The sequence below is a fragment of the Hyposmocoma kahamanoa genome, unplaced genomic scaffold (assembly GCF_003589595.1).
Source record: "Hyposmocoma kahamanoa isolate Upper Pololo Valley unplaced genomic scaffold, ASM358959v1 100021, whole genome shotgun sequence".
Lineage (NCBI taxonomy): Eukaryota > Metazoa > Arthropoda > Insecta > Lepidoptera > Cosmopterigidae > Hyposmocoma > Hyposmocoma kahamanoa.
In genome coordinates this window covers 15109440-15129470 of record NW_020653200.1, presented here as the reverse complement: position 1 = coordinate 15129470, position 20031 = coordinate 15109440, and the positions used below count along the sequence as shown (strand labels likewise).

The 20031-nt window shown below is 36.9% G+C and overlaps 2 protein-coding genes across 2 annotated transcripts; one reads left to right on the top strand and one right to left on the bottom strand.

The window, feature by feature from the left end:
- Nucleotides 1–8383: 8383 nt before the first annotated feature.
- LOC113227101 (prostaglandin E synthase 2) lies at nt 8384–12375 on the top strand. The gene is made up of 5 exons (XM_026459976.1): nt 8384–8826; nt 9983–10192; nt 10400–10602; nt 10999–11211; nt 11750–12375. Exons 1-5 carry the CDS (start codon nt 8542–8544, stop codon nt 12018–12020), a joined length of 1182 nt encoding a protein of 393 aa, XP_026315761.1. The 5' UTR covers nt 8384–8541; the 3' UTR covers nt 12021–12375.
- Nucleotides 12376–12597: 222 nt separating this feature from the next.
- Nucleotides 12598–20031, bottom strand: LOC113226857. The gene is made up of 7 exons (XM_026459642.1): nt 19804–20031; nt 19194–19346; nt 18717–18847; nt 18351–18606; nt 18005–18189; nt 17384–17582; nt 12598–12796 (listed from the first exon to the last, which is right to left on the bottom strand). Exons 1-7 carry the CDS (start codon nt 19928–19930, stop codon nt 12675–12677), a joined length of 1173 nt encoding a protein of 390 aa, XP_026315427.1. The 5' UTR covers nt 19931–20031; the 3' UTR covers nt 12598–12674.

Here is a 20031-nt window from a genome sequence, read left to right as displayed (position 1 = left end):
ATGTGTGAGTTATTATTAATACTTCGAAAGCGTGATGAAAAACATTGTATGTACCGAGGTATTTACCGCCCACGGGCGGCGAAAATACAATCCTCAAGACATTAAAGCCCGAAGCCAGACATTAAAGTCCTCAGCCTTCGGCTTCGGGCTTTTAACATTCTTTCGTAATTTCTTATTTACCGCCCTTAATACACAATATACTATTATTATTATTATATATTATTGTGGTTAAAATTTCAAACATATTTATTTCGTTTTATAAAGATGTTATAAAACGTAAAAAACGAATAATGTTTAATATCGTATAACAATTTTTACTTTACGTTCTAAACAGATTTTTATCTTGTTTAGGTGTTGACTTTTGTAACGACTTTTTTTAATTTAACATAATATTTTAAATTTTTAACTGTACCTACTATGTTCATTGAACTTTTACGTAAATTAGAGTTTGGTTAATTGAGTAAAAAATTTGCGTTAAAATGTATTTGTGTGAGCTTTTTACTTAGTTTGAATACCCGGTTATTCAACCAATACATATGTCGTACCCATCATGACTAGTGGTGCCGAGACATAGATGCTCATACAGAAGGTCGCCTGTAGAATGAGAGTGCCTTCCTCGGCAACCAAATTATAGCCTGAATTTCGAATTCCAAAATCCGAAGACAATCTTAAGTTCTTGATATAAGACATGCTCAGAATATATTGCAAGGAGTTGCGTTAGTACTATAATATTAGAATTAAAAAAAAGATAAGAAAGCAACAAAAAAAGGACAAAATCAAATAGGTATCTGAATCAAAAAACAAAATGGAAACTAATAAATAAAACCAAAAAAATATGTATTAATGTAAATATTAACAAAATAAAAGTAGATGTTAGTTTGCACCAGGATTGCAGGATCAATTTAAAACACAAAACAAAAATCTACGCGATTTTTTAATTTCACTTAAATGTTATTTCCTCTTATTATAATATAAATGTCTTTGCCTTTGCATTTAGCCAGGAAACAGAGTTACAGATGATGGAAAAGGTACGGAATTTGGATGAAAAAAATTTAATAGATGAATAGGTACTTCGGATATATGTCTACATACATTATCAAAGTTTGATATTAATATTTTCAATAAATAATATATACCTAATCGATAGGCCTTATTTATTGGAAATACTAATATCAAACTTTGATATGTATATCTTCATTGTATAAATACAATAAACTTATTACGGAAGTGGGGAATGGGGCATGGATTATCAGGAGTTCGGATATGAAAGTATTGTGATCAGCTAAAGGACAGGAGAAATTATATTTATTTATTTTTATTTATTTATACATATGATTTAGATCCCCACGCACCCCTTAAAATTGTATGCTCATATACAATTTTAAGGTTAAACACGCGTGCTGAAGTCATCACATGATCAGGCTACAGCGTACAAATAACGGACATAGTATCGAGCTAAGTTTTCGCGATTGTTACACATACACATACACTAACGGTATAGTAGTTTTTGTCTATCACAAAAAAAAAACAAATTTGTAACATTGACATGGTCATTAATACGTTTACATTTAACATTGAAGACATTTTAAATTAGTGACATCATTCGTAATATTCTTATCTGTTTAGTAGTAATTAGCCTGTTTTCTTAAATTTTCCGAAAACCTAACACAGACTTTTACACAGTAATTATTTTAATTCAAAGTGATTATAATGAGGAAATTAATTAATTCTAAAATTGCCCAGAAAAATTTGTTAGCGCAGCGCCTGTATATAAAGTATTTTTAAAGACTAAACTTCTTTTATAATGTTAGGTGCTTATACCAGCAATAAGGGTCGAGACATCGACAGCGTGATAGAAAAACATTCTTCACTTGTCACTGTGGAGTTCGTACTCCGTTGCGCCATACCTCACAAAGGGCGAATAGCGGGTTACAGAAAACCGATTTGAACGTGTGAAGAGGGATGTAAAATTGATAACCACTAGCACGGTTCATATTGGTCAAATATAGGTACTGGTCAGGAGTAGCTGCAAGCAGTACCTACTGTCAAAGTGTAGGCGTAGTTTAGGCCGCTAAATGGAATGGAAGAAAATACGATCAGTGACTCAAAATGTAAATCTCTAATTTTTGTCATAAGTTGTATTGTTGTATGTACTCCTATTCATTTATAATGAATAAGAGTGAAATTTAACGATTACAAAAGTGTATTAGCAATATTGGTGATAGCAGAGTAAATGAGTATAACGTAAGCGTTGTTGTAGATCTAAGTTTGGAGTGGAATCGTAAGTATACTTGCAGAGGAAAAAAAAATTAATAAGTATGATTGATTTTATGATTATGGATGATGGACTCAAAGATAAAGTTGTGTGCGACATACTGCGGTGACGCCATAGATACTGACCACTTATTTGTAGCAAGCCGGTTAAAAGGTATTTTCAAATGCCGGTAACTTCGCTTAAAGCAGCTTATAACAGTGAAGAACAAAAATGGAAAAGTTGCAAAAGGAAATGTGAATGATAGGCGAAACATAAATATATTATAGGAAATATTCCACATAGAATATATATTTCGCATTATATTGATTTGTATTGTTGCTTATGTACTAAGACTCTAAATGAGCAAAGTTTCAAAAACTATATCGCACCCTTAGTAATATAAGGGCACAATCCAAAAAAAGTAGATTTTTGGGAAATCGCGTATAGATTCTAGATTCCTACATTACACATATTTTTTCAAATAACATGCTTATTATTTAAGTTATAAATATGAAATTTGGCAGATTTGTTCTTTGATAAATGTATTATAAATAGCAATAAAAAAAAATAATATAAATAAATTCCATAAGTTTCAAGCAACTTAAAAAAACACTTTCAAGTTAGACCCATATAGTACAAAAAATATAACAGAAATATGGAGCTATATAAGTTTGATCCCATTTATTATTTAAGTCCCTATCAATTCCCAAATTTCCCAAAAATCTACTTTTTTTGGATTGTGCCCTTATATTACTAAGGGTGCGATATAGTCATAACGTTGAAGTACTTGAATCCTCGTTCTATGACAATAAAAAAGATATTTGTGACATTGACGTCCACGAGTAATAAATTTTATGTGTGCGCAAATAGTACCCCCAAAAGTAATGTGATATCATATTACATTCTGTGATATTATGCTGTGATATCACTATTACTCGCAACATCACACAGTCTAACTCAGGGGTTCCCAAACTTATTTTGTTTACTGCTCACTTTGAGAATATATTCTTTTTTAGCGCCCCCATTTTTCACCTACTTGTACACCTACACCTTACTTCAAATTAACTTAATTATTGTGAGCTATTAGCGGAGATTAAACATTCATTCTAAACGAGATTTTTACTACAACCCGCAGGAGTTAACTAGAGACCTGAGCACAGTAGGTAGTACACAACGGCGCTCAGGTCTCAAGTTAACTCTTACGGGCTACATCTGCCAATGAGAATGATTATTGAAACGCAACTATATAGTATTCAAACAGAGTATCTTTTATTCAAAATAAAACAAACATAATCGATAATAATATAAAAACTAATGTGAAGGATGAATCTGATGCTGTTTAAATAAGGTAACCAAGTTATTGAAATTGCATGTCCAAGTTTAGCATATTATTTAGTTAATAATTAGGTGTATTCACTACGTAATATTTATCGGCAATACAAATTGAAAATTCGAGAACCTTTGTCTACTAGCTCACGAAGTTACGGCGTCTAGTAAGTAAATTATGGTACTCTGCACTAAATAAATGAAGACAACTTAATAAGTTTGTTCAAGTCACCACGTTCGGTAACATGCAAACGATTTCTATTTTTAGTAAGCAGCGTTATCACAGTACTAAAACCACGTTCACACAAATATGACGATGGGAATGCTATCAAGAATCGTTGAACGGTTGACCACAATCCAGGTTACAATTGCGGGATCGGTTTTTGTAGCCAAAATTCTTGGTAGCCATTTTTGAACTTGATTTTTATTTCCGGTTCGTTGTCAATTCAATAAGTTCTTCTTCCAGCTGAGGTGATATTGCTGTGTTGACATTTGAAAACGGATCCAACACCTAGTCTGGTATTTCCAAGTTCAAAAGGTCCTGGTATCGTTCGGTGAAGTCAATGTGGAGGTTTTCCAAATGTTGGCAGTAGGCAAACAAGTCGTCGTTACTGCAGAATACTGATAAATTCGGAAAATTGTGAAACTCACGTCTGCCCATATGCTTTTTGTGTAGAAGCAGTTTGGCTGCGAAAACTTTATATAGGTCTGTCATGTAAGTTATGTCATTCTTTGGTGTAATGAGCTTGTTGCGCAATTATGTATCTTTGGTTTCCAAGAACTCTATCACAGACTCACACAAGTTGTAAAATCGAGTCAGACAATTGCCTCTTGATAGCCAACGAACTTCAGTATGAAACAACAAACGGTTGAAATCTTCATCATTAGTAACACAAAGCTGATGAAATAATCTATCATTCAAAGAGCTGTTACGGATTTTATTGACTGCTTTGACGACATATTGTAGTGATTGAAATAGTTGTGCACTTAAATTTCTAGAAACCAAATGTTGTTTATGAATAACGCAATGTACAGCAAGGACATCTGGAATTTTATTTATTAAGTACGCTATGATGCCTTTATGGCACCCTGTCATAGCCGGAGCGCCATTCGTAGCAACTGATATAATATTTTTCAAGGGAATCCCTTTCTCATCACAAAACTTTTCCAATGTATTGAATATGGATTCGCCTTTTGTATCGATTTCTAAATTTCTAGCAAACAATAGTTCTTCACATATTTTCTCATGTTTAATAAACCTCGCGTAAGACAGCAACAATGCTTCATTAGTTGGTAAAGTGGACTCATCGAGCTGAATTGAGAATGGACCAGTCCTCAGATGATTACACAATTATTCTTCAATGTTTTCAGTCATTTCATCAATTCGTCTTTGCACAGAATTATTACTCAAAGTAATTATTAGGATAATATCTGCGGCCGGTTTATGAAGCACAGTAGTTATTACTTCCTTTATTGCTGGTAAAATTAACTCTTCATTAACAAAGAGATAGTGTACGAAGCTCGAAGTCCGTCGTCATCTTGCTTAGCAGCTGCCGAAAAGAGATTTATTACACTTGGCTGAGTATTACGCTTCTTTTCTAGGTCTTGAAAATATGCTACATTCTTGTATTTCTTATCTGGATGCATTTTGTTCAAATGATCTTGCATTCGAAAATGTTTTTAGACATGGAAGGCACGAAGGCGCGATGGGTTTGTGGGATTTTCAATGAATCCGAATTTAATATATTCCGCACAGTATTGCCGTCTCTCCTTTTTTTTACTTCATTTAATACGTAAGTAAGTATTGAACTTCAGTACTGCTTATGTATTACGCGCGAAACCGCAAATGAAAATAAAATAAATATTACTTGTTTATATAGGATTGCATAAGCAGCACGCACCGACAGGAATAAGACAAACATGCTCGTTTATCTCATTCGACACTCAATCGTATTCAACAAGTATTCTATGAACCAGCCGATTGATACAGAGATGCACAAATCCGGTTGTTTAACAAAAACTTGTTAAAACATGATTGCCCGTCTTTTCAACATGATTCCGTCTACGAAATGAATACTAATAACTATTAAAATGCGAAACTGTGTCTGTTGCTTTTTTATTTATTTGTTTGTGTCTACTTTCATTTTGAAACGGAGCGATCGATTGACATGATTTTTATTTTATTTATTCAATTAAACAGGACAGACATGAACTACACGAAGAGAAATATCTAACCGAGCTAGTTTGAGCAATCTCTTAATTAATATTAGTTGATGTACACAAGTTGTAGTCGATAGTCGAGAGTTCAGTCGGTGTCTAGGAGTCTAACCTAGATGAAATTTCAAATCTCCCTCTAAGCCTTTACACAACGCCCCCCTTTTTTTCTGGGTCTCTTACCGCCCCCCTTTAGGCCTGCAGTGTCCACAAGGGGGCGTTATCGCCCACTTTGGGAAAGGCTGGTCTAACTAAAAAGAGATGCGTTTTATAGCACAACATATAACGCATTTTTAGAAGTGAAATTTGCATTATAAATAAGAGCTATATTACTCGAGAGGGACAAACAAAAGTTACGCAATATTAAGAACCCTCTGGCATTAGTTAAACTTTTCATTCTAAATTATCAAGTAAAAAATCAAAACATTGTAACAGCATTTAATAACAAATTGGGCCATTTCATTTTAAATTGTCTACAATTTAATTGTTTTATAACATCTGGAAAGTTCATAAATAAATTGGGCAGTAATACAAACAACGTAATACAGTAACATTCCAAATTAGGCGCCGTTACCATCACATTCCATTACGCGTAACATTACTATCACTTCCATCACGCAGACTAAAAATAATACATGTCGTAAACATCACTCCGTGATATTACCATTACTTTGCATTACAGTGTAATACAACATCACTCGCATTACATAAACAAAAAAGTAATGTGTCATCATAAGCGTCACTTCGTAATATTACCATCACACATTACGCATCACGCATCATAAACATCACTCCGTAATATTACTATGACACATAACATTATACATTACGCATCACGCGCACTATTTCGGGCCGGGTGGTGGGTGTTAGTAGCGACACTTGGCGAGCAGCGCTACTTAACACTATGCCCTGGTATGCAAGGTTCCATCAAGTAGTACGAGGTCAACTCGCTGGATGGCGCTATTAATATTGATATAGAACGCCGAGAGAGCGCCCTATAATGAAATAGAATTCATAATGTAAAAATTCCTCTTTTTCTCTGGCTCAGCTCTACTGTTGGATAACTTTCCAAAAATATTCAAATAGTGGAAATTTTCCGGAAAAATTCCCGATAAATTGAAAAAATATAATTTGGAAAGGTCATATGACATTCTACGTATTTAAATCTCTCTTGAAGTTTTATAGCTTGAATTATTTATATACTTTATTACGTACGTTTTATAAACTTGTTTAGCTCAAGGCCACTTAAAGAAAAACGAGATTTAAAACGATTTCACAACAGCGAAAAACTTCCACACCACCACTTGTAGTTGGCTTCATCGTTTCCGTTCAGTAACATCAACTTTCGACAGGTGTCAACGTCAATTGTGAAAATTAAAGAAAAAATATTGAAAAAGTATCTAGAAAAATGCTTATTTTTCTGAAAAATACAATTTTTAAATGGAAATTTTAATGACCGAACGCTACTCAGCTCAACATGACCGGCACATGAAATCACAATCTCAGCTGTTTTATTCCGAATTATCGATTATTTATGTGTAATGCATAATTTTCCAGTGATGCCTGATATCATATCACATTACCCTGTCGCGTGATATCACTTTTGTAATATTACTCACACAATATAATATAAAATATTACTTACACACATTGACTTACAATTATATGGACGTCGGGTCCGCGCTAAAAAGTGTCCGAACTTATAGGGCGTGAAAATCGTATACAGAGCGTCATTCACGCTTTAGTCTTCGTTTGTTTCTTCTGACAGCGACGCAAGCAAAATTAGACAGTACTGCGATGACATTACAATTTAAATTCAACGTCTTAGCTTTTTCATATTCCTTTACATATCACTACGTTTAAATAGGTTGACTTGGGACATTTTTTTCGTGGTTTTTGTATTAGACCCGTCGGCGTCGTCCATTTATTTGTAAGTCAATGCTTACACATCTATAAAACATTGTAGGTATGGTTAATATAGCTTTTTCTGAATATCGTATTGAAACTATATATCGATATTCGAAATCGGATTTCGAAACTATATATTCCTGGATGCAGCCGCGCCGTGCGCTGCTTTGGTGCATACATTGCCGTTATTGATATTCGAAACTATATATCATTGGATATCTTGCCGTTTGATTAAATCGTATCGTCCACCATTGGATGGGTATGCGTTACGCCAGAATGCAATCACATCCATTAAAAAATTAACTTTTTTTGATATAATATACAGTTTCGAAGATGCACAAAAAACATTTGCTATAACATATTTCACTCAGCGAATGTTTGATACGAAGCAATATCGGTATATAGTTTGGCAAAATATGCGATTTCGTGTTGTTATGCACTCTGTAATCGCTCGGTTTGATTCGTCATCGCTATAAAATACGCGATGCGTCTCTTTCTAAAATACACGATATCGGATATTCGATATTGCCACAATATACCTATAGATTCAATAACTATATACGATTTGTTACACCCGTCCCTAAAACGTTGACATTTCTCTTTCAATTTTCAATACAGTACGTTTATATATTTCTATTGTGTGTGGGATTCTATCTTCCAAATTATTTTCCTTCCCATTGTTTTCCGTAAATAAGTTCAGTTTCCCCGTTTTGCAGTGGCACAAACGCAAACCGCGAAGTGCCAGAAACAAAACAAAAAAAAATATTGCAAAATATTGGAAAATTGCAAAATTCAAAACTTCTTTTGTACCCTAATGTAAAAGATTGTATCGCTGTAAAATGTGGCGTCCTACATTTACGATACTGCGAAAAGTAATATTACCATCTCTGAAAGAAAATGTAAACATTACTAAAATTCTGTACTCAACAAAGGACCGGCGCCCAAATTCGACAGCTAAAATTACCTTGATTAGTGCAAGTGTCGGTGTCCTTGTGGGGGCTGGCTATGGCGGCTATACACACTACAAAGTAAACGTTAAAAAACCCTACATGATCCCGGCACCAGGACAGAATCAAGAATACGCATTTTTGAAAGAACCTCCCGAGTATCAACCACATTACAAGGTTAGGCCGATTATTACCTGTCTAACCTTCATGCTTTTTTACATCTGGATCTATCGCTGGAGTGGTCATACTTACGCTTATTTTCGTGATGTCAATGTTGTTAGTTATCTTTATAGTAAGTGCTATGCTAAGTAAATGCTATACAATGCAAAGATAAACAAATATTTAATTATATAACTGCGTCATGATGTACAGCAAATAGACAACTCAATGAATATTGAAACTGAATTATAATAAATTAGCAATTCTTTTAAATATTGTTGCAATTGGTCATTTCTGTATTTATATAAGATTTTTATCATGTGTATTTCACTTAACAAAAAACTTCTCATTATTTTCATGATTCTGACACTGTGGGATATTATTTTCATTTGCCACTTTGTTAAAACAATCCCAAAAGGTGTTGTGAGATGTTGATTTGTTTTGTTTCCTGTTTCTTTTAGAAGGTGTTGGATATGGTGATAAATATTCACTGGTTGATTCACAGTAAGAATTCAGATCTTTGCGATTTGAAGCTCTGAGTGGCACTGCAAGTGTTGTGGACAGGAGTGTAGCTTCCCACCAGCCACACAACTTACTTGTCACGTCACACAACATTCTTACAAGATTTTCTTTACAAAAAAAAATTCTAATAGTATTTTCATTTCAGCTCTGTCACCTTTTTAACTTTACTTTCTTCTTTTACTATTTTGCAGCAACAGTGTCTGGCCTTGGTGCTTGTTGAGTATCTAGTATAGAACTAAATTACTATCTATTTCATTTCTGGTTATTACCTTGTAATTGTAATTTTGAAATCACCATTTTACATTATGTAAGATCTGCAATAGCAAATTTGATTGTTTGTTATATTTATCATATATCTTAAAAATTACCTATTACTATGTACCCAGAAATGAGAACAGAGACTCTAAGAAAACACGACCACTTCAGTAGGTGCATTTTAATTTTAAATCAACGGCTCTGGACTGCGAAATCTTTCTCTTATTATTGATTATGTAGTTTTCACACACCTTTCTAGGAATTAATTGATTGAATTTATGATTCAGTTCATATTTATTTACTTAAGTATGAACTATTGTTTAACAGGTTCAAACTTTAAAAATTTAATATAATAATTATTTAACATTTCCAAATTTTGTCTATTTGCATTTTACAGATACTTAATGAAGCAGACAATAGTAATCTCCACTTGGTGCTGTTCCAATTCAGAACTTGCCCATTCTGTTGCAAAGTAAGGGCATACTTGGACTCGCGAGGTATCAGCTATGAGATAGTCGAGGTGGACGCTGTGCTGCGCCAGGCCATCAAGTGGTCCGGGTATAAGAAGGTGCCAATACTGCTAGCGAAGGTTGATGGTGGATATCAGGTATGTTAATTTCCAGAGATAATAATAGTAAGCTTAGCATTATGCTCAGCTGTATTGTATAACTGTAATCTATATGTTGTTGTAATATACATTCCTGTTGTGCAATAAAGTATTTTTGTTAATATCTTCTATTTTTTTTTTTAAATATTCTACTATTGATATTCAACTACACAAATGTATTAAATAACAAATGAAACTTGTTTTCAGCAAATGTTAGACAGTACAGCTATAATATCAGTGCTGGAGACATACATGCGAGACAAGAGTGTGCCGCTGACTGAAATCGTCAAGTTCTATCCAGTCAATCAGTTCCCTGCTGATGATGGGAAGCCAGTTTCCGAGGTTGCAAATAGATACTTTGTCATGCACAACGCACCAGTGCCAGATCAAAAAGAAGCAAAAGCGGAAGCGTAAGTTGTTGAATTTTATTAAGTACTGAGAACATGTTAAGTTAAAGGTATCAATCTCAGTACGTATGTGTATGGCTGACTACAGGCCGTAAAATATCACCAACAGACGCAATTGAGTAAAGTGTAGGCACCGCATTGTGTTGTAATTGAGGTCTATTCTTCAAAGTAATATGTTTTCGCGTGCACATGCGCCACAATCACCACCACAACTAATATATTTATATGTAGGCTTCGCAAAAAAAAACCCATCGACAGTCAAGATGCGGTGTGGGCAGCAGTAAAGCTGTTACTTATCTATAATAAGAAACAGATAGATGTTGTCGTTTATTTCATAGCTACAGCCTTGCCAAGATTACCTTGTGTCCTGTGTGCTATGTACTTAGTTTTGACTTTCAGCGAGGAGCGTGAATGGCGACTATGGGCAGACAAAGTCCTCGTTCATACATTATCGCCCAACGTGTACCGTACCATGTTCGAAGCCTTAGAAACCTTCAAGTGGTTTGAAGAAGCTGGAGGATGGCGGAATTCTTTCCCTGCCTGGGAATGCGCTCTGATGGTCTACGGCGGTGCTGCGGCTATGTGGATAATTGCTAAAAGGCTTAAAGCTAGGTAAGTATTACGATTATAGCTTAAACGAGATAGTTAAGAGGTTTTGGAACATACAAAACAATGTGTACTTATACATTGAGCATTAAGATGCAGCTTGGTATGCTTGCTTCCCATGGCCTGTGATTTCAAGAGGTGAGTCTATAGGCCGCCTCGGGCCGACGCGCACGATGTCGTTATTCGGGTGTATGTCGAGAGCTCTAATCTGGATTGAACTACCGTTTCAAAATATCATGTCAAGAAGGCATAGTTATTACTGCAGCCATTTTTGAATTGTGAGATAAATTCTTAACATTTTGTTGAATTTAATTACCAATTCATAATAATCATCCAAATTAACACTGTCAAACAAAGAATAATTGCCGAAAGCACGTGATCTCGCGCCGTGCCTTTGAAGGTACCGATACGCGGCAGATCCGACGGGCCCTCGTAGGCGGGCCCGTGCGCGTTTGTGCAGGCTGCCCTCTTCTCACGGCGAGTTGGTGTGAACTCGTGGAAACCCAACTTTACACGTCCAAATTCTTTTAAATTTTTTCGGCAGACACCATATTGAAGATGCGCGTCAGGCATTGTACGACGCGGCGAATAAGTGGATGAAGGCTGTCCAACAGAAAGGCACACCATTTTTAGGAGGAGAGCAGCCGAATCTTGCCGACATCACTGTATACGGAGTCCTGAGCAGCATCGAAGGGTGCACGGCCTTCCAAGATTTAAGAAACCACACCAAGATTGGCAAATGGTTCGACGAAATGAGTAACATGATACAACAGAAACGGGGCCGAGTTCTGGCCGTTAATGCCATTAACAACTGATTTTCAGCGAGATTTTTTATGTTCAGTACGGATAGTTTATTGCCCTGGACACTGAAGTAATTTTAATTAATTTATAACAGTACTTAAACAATATGCAATGTGATATAAATCAAAAGGAATATCTAAGCTATATGGTCAATTGTAATGTGTCATTTCCAATCTCGTCCACGGAAACTATAAAGTCGTTGTAGAAATATTGTAGGTTAGCTAATTGTAACGTTGTTCACTTTGTTTGTTGTAATTTTATGATACTCAAGCTTGAAGTACCACGAGTCATAATGTTTTAGAGTATTCTCATAGAGTATTAAAATATTGTGATTACTGTTTATGAATAATGAAATTAGACGCTATTATGTTACACAAACTATTTTTCATTTATTTTAACATGATCGAAAAGAAAACAATTATAAAATTGACACGAATGCTATTGAAGTCTTCCTTTCAAGTTTAATTTATCGTTCGATGGTACAGAGTCAAGAGCACGTCGACCTTGACACTTAAGAGTTAAATCCAACTCTATGCCGCTTACGATAAGAACGGTACAAAGTGTCAAGATTGACGTGCTCTGGACTGTACATTTTTATTCCGTTTTGTAGAAGTGATATAATAATAATCTTTTTATAAGCATTTTATTGTAACAATGCAAGAAATGCTTTAGCACGCTGTCTGTGTGTAAGCTAGAGAGAATCCTCTATTGGCAATGTCCGGCGGGGAGGCGGCAGTGGCGCCCTCGCCGCCGTCTGTAACTACATACAGAACAAACGGTTTCGCTCCAGCTGTAATCAAAACAAAATTGTTATTTACTACCAATGTTATACATATATAGGTAGGTTCACGATTTTCACACGTTATTTAATATTATTTCGGGACTTAATCATATGTATAAAACATATTTTAATTACTTCGGGACTACAATATGGGACCATGGACGTTGTAATCGACGTCCATCAAAATCTTTAAATGTCACTTATGGATTACTTTTATAAACGTAACGAAGAACGCGGCCAAGATCTTGCAATCACCGGCAGTAAAGACAATGCATTTCTAACACGAAGCGTTTTCAAATACTTTATGCACTTATTAAGTTTATACTCATTGACCTACCATATACTTTTACTAAGCTCAAAAACCTTTTAACATTTATATCTTTTATGTGCACAGTGAGTCATAGAAAAAAAGATATTACAATTCTGTTTTGAAAATTATATTTTAATTTTTATATTTACAGTCTCAAAAAATGATAATTTGTAAAAGTTAAGCTGTGGCTGAGTATACAAACGGACGCTCTTTATTTATTTTTATTATAATTTTAGAAGCACAGACTGGCACAGACAAATAATACTTTGACAGTTATTTGAATAACTGTCGCATCTACCATACAGCGGCCAGGATGTTCCCATTGAAACCAAGCAGGTTTAACACCCCCCCGCAATGTGAACATCCTGTTGGCAATAACAAAGTGAACACACACTTAAATTATACATATAAAACACTGCACACCAATAAACATTGAATATAAAAATATCAACCTGTATATACACCTACCTATGACTAACTTACACACCCTATATACATACAAAGAAAACCTTAACCTAAACTTAATAAGTGTGCACATTTGGTGTGCTTTAGTTTCGGCAACGGTTTTGTGAAAATGTCCGCAATCATGTCTTGTGTGGGTATGTATTTCAGGTGAAGATTATGTAATATAAGTGAGTCGCGGATGAAGTGGTGTTTAATGTCAATATGTTTGGTGCGTGCATGATAAGTGTTATTGTGTGCTAATTTGATAGAACTTTGATTGTCAGTGTGTATGATGATGGGTTGTGGAGTGACGGCGAATACTTCGGTTATGAACGATTTGAGGTAAATAGCCTCCTTGCAAGCCTCCGCCAGAGCCATGTACTCGGCTTCTGTCGTGGAAAGTGCTACTGTACGCTGCTTGCGAGCTTCCCATGATATAGGGGTACCGTTCTATAAAAATACAAAACCGGTGTATGAACGTCGGTCCACAAGATTGTTTCCATAGTCGGCATCAACATAACACACGGGTTGGAACTGACCTGATGGTTTAAAATGTAGTCGGTGATCCTTGGTGCCTTTAAGGTACCGAAGAACACGCTTAGCGGCCTTCCAGTGTACCCCCCCGTAATGTGCATTGAACTGCGAGAGGTAAGAGACTGTGTGAGCAATATCTGGTCTCGTACAAATGGAAATGTACATTAGTGAGCCGATAAGTTCCTGGTACGGGACTTCTTCTTCTTCTTCCTTTGTAGGCAGCGTTAGTTTGATGCCAGGTTCCAAAGGAGTTGTCACCGAAATTGCATCTGTCATGCCGAACTTATGATTTAATTTTTCAATGTATTTGGTTTGGTCGAGAGTTATTTCTTCGGTAGTTTGTTTAACTCTCATCCCCAGGCAGTCCTTGAGGATACCAAGATCTTAACTATAAATTGCTCCTTGAGCTTATTTTTAAAAACATTCTTCATGATGTCATTTGTACAGACAATGAAGAAGTCGTCAACAAACACAGCAACTACGAGAATATCATTACCATCTCGTCTGTAGTAAATACAGTGCTCATTTGTTGCTTGGTTTAAGCTGAGTTTGTGCATAGCTTCGCACACTTTGATGTTCCATTGTCGTGGAGCTTGTTTAAGACCGTATAAAGCCTTTTTAAGTAGGCATACTTTGCCCTTTGGGTCGGTAGAGAAGCCTTCTGGTTGTTCCATGTAAATTTCCTCATTTAGGTCACCATTCAGGAACGCGGTTTCGACGTCGAGATGTTCTACTTGCAGCTTATGTTTAGCAGCAAATGCCAGTAGAACTCGGACTGACGACAGTCTAGCGACCGGAGAAAAAGTTTCGCCGTAGTCCACTCCAGCTACTTGGGTGAAACCTTTGGCAACTAATCTGGCTTTGTATTTGGTGACTTGTCCACTTGTGTCCTTTTTGATTTTGAACACCCATTTACATTTCGTAGTTTTCCTGTTCACTGGTCATCGACAAGAACCCATGTCCCGTGTTTTAATAACGAGTCATGTTTTTATATTATTTTTTTTTTTTTTTTTTTTTATATACCTGACAGGCAAATGCATTGTTCAGCCTGCATTGCTTCTACCCACTTTTCCTCTTGAGGATGACCTGTAACTTCAGTGTAAGTCTCCGGTTCGAGATCTGAAGTCATGTAAAGCTTTTGTTCTCCATATTTTTCGGGGGGATTCCTGATTCGGGTTGGATACCTTCTTTCAGGTTCAGGTGAGGGCTCTACGATGAGTTCAGGTTCGGGAACATCTTGTGAGGATGTTACAGGTCCTTCTAATAAAGGTGACGGCTCCGGGGTCACAGGTTGTGGTTGAAGCTGTGGCTGTGGTGACGGGCCTGGTTCATCATCGAGTGGAACATGAAACTGTATTAAAGGTGTCTGTGGACATGAATGGGATTCAACACAAGTGTGAGGAACAGTTTCAAAGGTTTTGTCCTCTAGGAAGACAACATCTCTAGCGAATATTATTGTTCGCGGATTGTGGGGATCTAGGAGTCGGTAGCCTTTGGTCTCAGTTGAGTAACCTGTGAACACACATGATTGTGTTTTTGGTTCAAGTTTACTTCTTTTTTCTTTTGGCAAAAGAACGTGGGCCTGGCAGCCAAAGATCTTCAGATGAGAAAGATTGACTTAGTAGCCGGTCCATAGTTCTTCTGGAATCTTGTTCTTCAAGGACTGAGAAGGCATACGGTTCTTTAGGTATATAGCCGTATTTACCAATCTTGTGAACCTGTGGAAGGAGCGTTAGTGAAACAAGATGAAAGTGTAATATGTGATGTATAATTTGAAATACACGTTGCCGAAACTTGCTTGTTTTTTATTCTACATTCACTCACAACATGCCCTAACTTTTTACAATACGAACAAAATAGTTTTTTCTTTTGTACGTTTTTCTTAACATGTAGAGCAGTAGGCTCATTTGGTTTATGTACATTAGTACTTGTAGAGGCGCGTACAACCCTCGACGAGTCCTCTTTTAGGAGAGCAGCAACAACATTTTCTGATGTGATCTTCGTGTTGGAGTGTTCAAGCGCCATGACTAGTGGCTGGTAACGCTCCGGAAGGCCAGTGAGCATAATTATGGCAAGAAACTCGTCGTCCATTGCGGCGTTTATGCTCTGTAGCTCTTGCTGTGTTGCTAACGCCATGTTCACGTACTCTTTCACGTACGCATGTTTCCTCTAAATTCGTTGGCTAAGAGCTTTTTCATTAGCCCTAGTCTGCGTGACAAGCCACTGTCAGCATACGCCTTTTTAAGGGAGTCAAAGGTTTGTTTAGCAGTTTTAGCTGACCTTATTACGGGATATCCGGATTCGTCGCAGGATAAGCAAATCTTCGCCCGTGCTTTGGCATCCTTTCGCTTGGCGAGAGGGTCAGCTAGGTCGACATCTGCTATTACAACGTCCCATAGGTCTAGGTCAGTAAGGAGACACTCTATACTGAAAACCCAGGTGTTGAAATTTTTCCCGGTCAGCTTGCTAATGGTGGCTGACGATTGTAGTGCCGGTAGGCTTACCGATGGAGGATTTTTATTTTCCATAGCACTTTTTTGCAACCAAAAAAAAAGTTAACCCATAACCTATTATAATTTTAGAAGCACAGACTGGCACAGACAAATAATACTTTGACAGTTATTTGAATAACTGTCGCATCTACCATACAGCGGCCAGGATGTTCCCATTGAAACCAAGCAGGTTTAACAATTTTGTTTATATGCGAAGTGTAATTAATTTCGGTGAAATGCAAATTCTTAAGTATACAATTATATTCTCTAACGCTTCAGAAGAATTGAAAGCCTATTATAATCATTAAAAGTTAGTAAATTATTTCAGCATAGGTAGGTACATATACAACGCACACACTTATAGCCCCGCACTAAGGAAACTGTATGGCAGGTGCCATGGACGCACATAGACAACCACAAATTACAATCAAGCTCACACAAATGTAGGTTATACAAATATTTCTTCCGGCTCCGGAATCAAATCCGGGATATCTGCATGGCAGACCAGCACGGTAACCTTTTGGCCACGGAGACAGTTTATATTATAAATTAGTTCAGTATATTTACAATTTTTACTGAATCTTAGTACAGATATACACATTTAACGATTTTATGTGATCTGGCAGTTTATGTATCACGACTGAAAAAGTATATTTAAACAACTTGTAACTTCTGATTTAAAATAACAAAACACGAACGTTCGTTCGGAGAACTTTTACAAAATTCTGATTCAATCGAACAAACAGAAAATGCGTGATGTCGCAGTCGAAATGCGCACTATATCAATAGTAAAAGAAACTGGCTGAAGTCACTTACTCTGCACCGGCATAAAGCCAAGTCCACAGAAACGATCATTGCCGACTGATAACCCGGTGGTTGTGTCTACAGGGTCGGGGATGATCACAAAGTCAGTGGTACAGGCGGTGCCTGTGACTGCGCCTGCGGGCGTCCCCAGTACCGTGTTGTCGGCGCCTTCCACGTCGCCCGTCACCGTGAATGAGTACATGTTTGACGTCTAGTGCAAATTGTACATGTCACATATTACTTTCAAATGTAGAAACCACTGCATTTTATCGACGAGGGAACAGTGAAATATAAACATATACTTGGTTTATTTCGTAATCGGCGCCACTACTTCGCACCTTTTGTTCCTACCGTATAGATGTTTACTGCTGAGTCTTCAGGGGATCTCCACTTTGAGTGTTCATAGATAAATTCATCAAACCACCTGTAGGGCTAGCACGATAAGGCGCGACTTGCGCGAGAGCGACATAAAGTGCGAGATTTCTATGCGAGGATTGAAATATCGATCGTTCTTTCCCACAGGTAATTGCAACAAATGTGTATCTACCCAGCATTTGTTCTTTATATCTAGTAATTTATAGGTATTTTATCTTATTAGGTAAGTTTAAATAGTGATTTTACTTTTTTGCTTACCTGAGAGTACTGTATAGCGCAGTAACCAGCTTCCATTCGTATGCATATGCCGTAATTGAGATTCGCTATCTGTCGGGTGCCCGTAACCAGCGAAGCACTAAGTGCTGTGTTTGCGCCTGTTCCGTAATTAAAGCTGCTAATTGTGCCTGACACGCCCGTGTAGTATTGTAGACAACCGTTTGGTGCTGGTCAAAAGACGGTAACATTGTTAATGGGTATAGGTTATACTCTTTTATTTAGTCCTATTTCAAGGTCGTCTGGGGGAGAAATCTGATTGCTAAGCGGTAGCTATGGTACTGGACTTATTTATACTACTCCTTAAAGCAGGATAAGCACAGTAACTCACCTATGCCTGGACAGTCGCAACCCAGTTGTGTAAATTTAATATTCCACCTTCTGGAGAAGGTGGCCGCCAAGGTGGCACTGACAGTGATCGTTATGGCAGTGTTCCCGTTGAAGTCGACAAAGATAGTCTGACCAGTGTTATCGCCGCAGAGAATTGGCACCACGGTGTTACCGCCAGTGACAGTCACAGAGTCCGTGGTGCACACACCGTCGCCGTCGGGTTGAGCCAGCACCAAGTCCAGGAAGTCTATTCGCAACTGTATTGTACAGGTAAACTGGTGATTTGTCGTATTTAATTTTTTCAGTGCTATATTGTGTTCTTTGAGGCTTCATAAATATGAAGTTGCACTAAGATAGGATAGATTACCTGGCAGATTTGGTTGTTGCATCGATTTACGATGATGCTGCAGGCCTGCCCACCCGAGTACGCCCCTGGGTACCCAGGACTCGTAAAATAAGTGTTGTTCACGTTTGTTGTGCTGCCACACGATCTTTGCACTATAGAATTACAGATTATCATCACGTCTTGTCATATATCAAAGCATTGTGCTTATTAAATAACCAATAACATGTCTTGAACTTTTGCCTTATCAAGGATAAAATTGTTGGCAACTCTTATCTGTTGGGTATCGGAGATTTTGAAGTGTTTCTTAAAAACTACTTACGTGAAATAAAAAGTGGATTGTGCGGTTGTGCATTTTTGATTGTCTTAAGAGTAGGTACTTTTTACCAAATAAATAAGGTGTAAATTCTTGTACACAATATGTATGGTCAGTCTCATGAACCATTCTGATATCTTGTAATAGGTATACATTTATATATGCAGAATAAAGAGAGAACAAACCAACACAGCAGCGTCCTCTCCTGGAGGCGCAGGTTCCTGTGGGGGTGCCGTTGAGGTTATTGCATTCACGGCGCGCGAGACACGTGCCACTCATAGCACTTCCACTCGAGCATTCCGTGTTCGCGAAACGCACGATGCTGACGAACGGGAACACTGCAAAGGATTAATTTTATGTATAGTTTTCCGGGGGACGTTGCACTTCCTGTGTTTTGATTTATGTTGTACGTATCTTTCATGAAACTCAATCTTATCTGGTTTACTTTTATTGCGTTTAAAGCAAAGCATATATATACGTTTTTTATATCTTTTTATACATTTTTGCTTAGATATTACGTATTTTGGGAAATATATGATAATACTTGTATTTGCCCCTGCATACAAATTACTCAAATTTAACGAAGTCCGCCATTGGAAATGTTTCGTCAAAGTCTCAAGACGAAAGCTAAAAGCAGTCTGTATTTTAGCCTTACCAGACTACCGTGCTTAAACTTAATATTATTTAAATTCAACTTAATGCCACTTACGATGACAATGAATATACGAATAGTGAGGAGACAAGAGCTGTACAGCTCTTAAGTATCTGTGCAAATCTTATTAATATAAAGCTTACATATTTTTCCCTCCCTCTCCATATGCGTTTCGAATTCGTCATCAGCAAGATCTTCGTGATGCACCGACAGCGCCGCGCACGCTACCAGGTAAATCGCCAAGGCCACCAAGATTATTTTACGATCCATATTTTCAACTGCTGTCAAAATATCTCCGTCTCTAGGCAATATTAAACTGGTGTTAAAATTCCTATATAGACTAATATGTCATTTTTTTACTCAGTAGCACA

Coding starts and splice junctions, on each gene's coding strand:
- LOC113226857 (XM_026459642.1), bottom strand. CDS start 19,930: ATGGATCGTAAAATAATCTTGGTGGCCTTGGCGATTTACCTGGTAGCG. Junction 18,848..19,193: donor GAGAGGACGCTGCTGTGTTG/GTTTGTTCTCTC, acceptor GTAATTCTATAG/TGCAAAGATCGTGTGGCAGC. Junction 12,797..17,383: donor TGGCTTTATGCCGGTGCAGA/GTAAGTGACTTC, acceptor TTTTGATTACAG/CTGGAGCGAAACCGTTTGTT.
- LOC113227101 (XM_026459976.1), top strand. CDS start 8,542: ATGTGGCGTCCTACATTTACGATACTGCGAAAAGTAATATTACCATCT. Junction 10,193..10,399: donor AGGTTGATGGTGGATATCAG/GTATGTTAATTT, acceptor ACTTGTTTTCAG/CAAATGTTAGACAGTACAGC. Junction 11,212..11,749: donor GCTAAAAGGCTTAAAGCTAG/GTAAGTATTACG, acceptor TTTTTTCGGCAG/ACACCATATTGAAGATGCGC.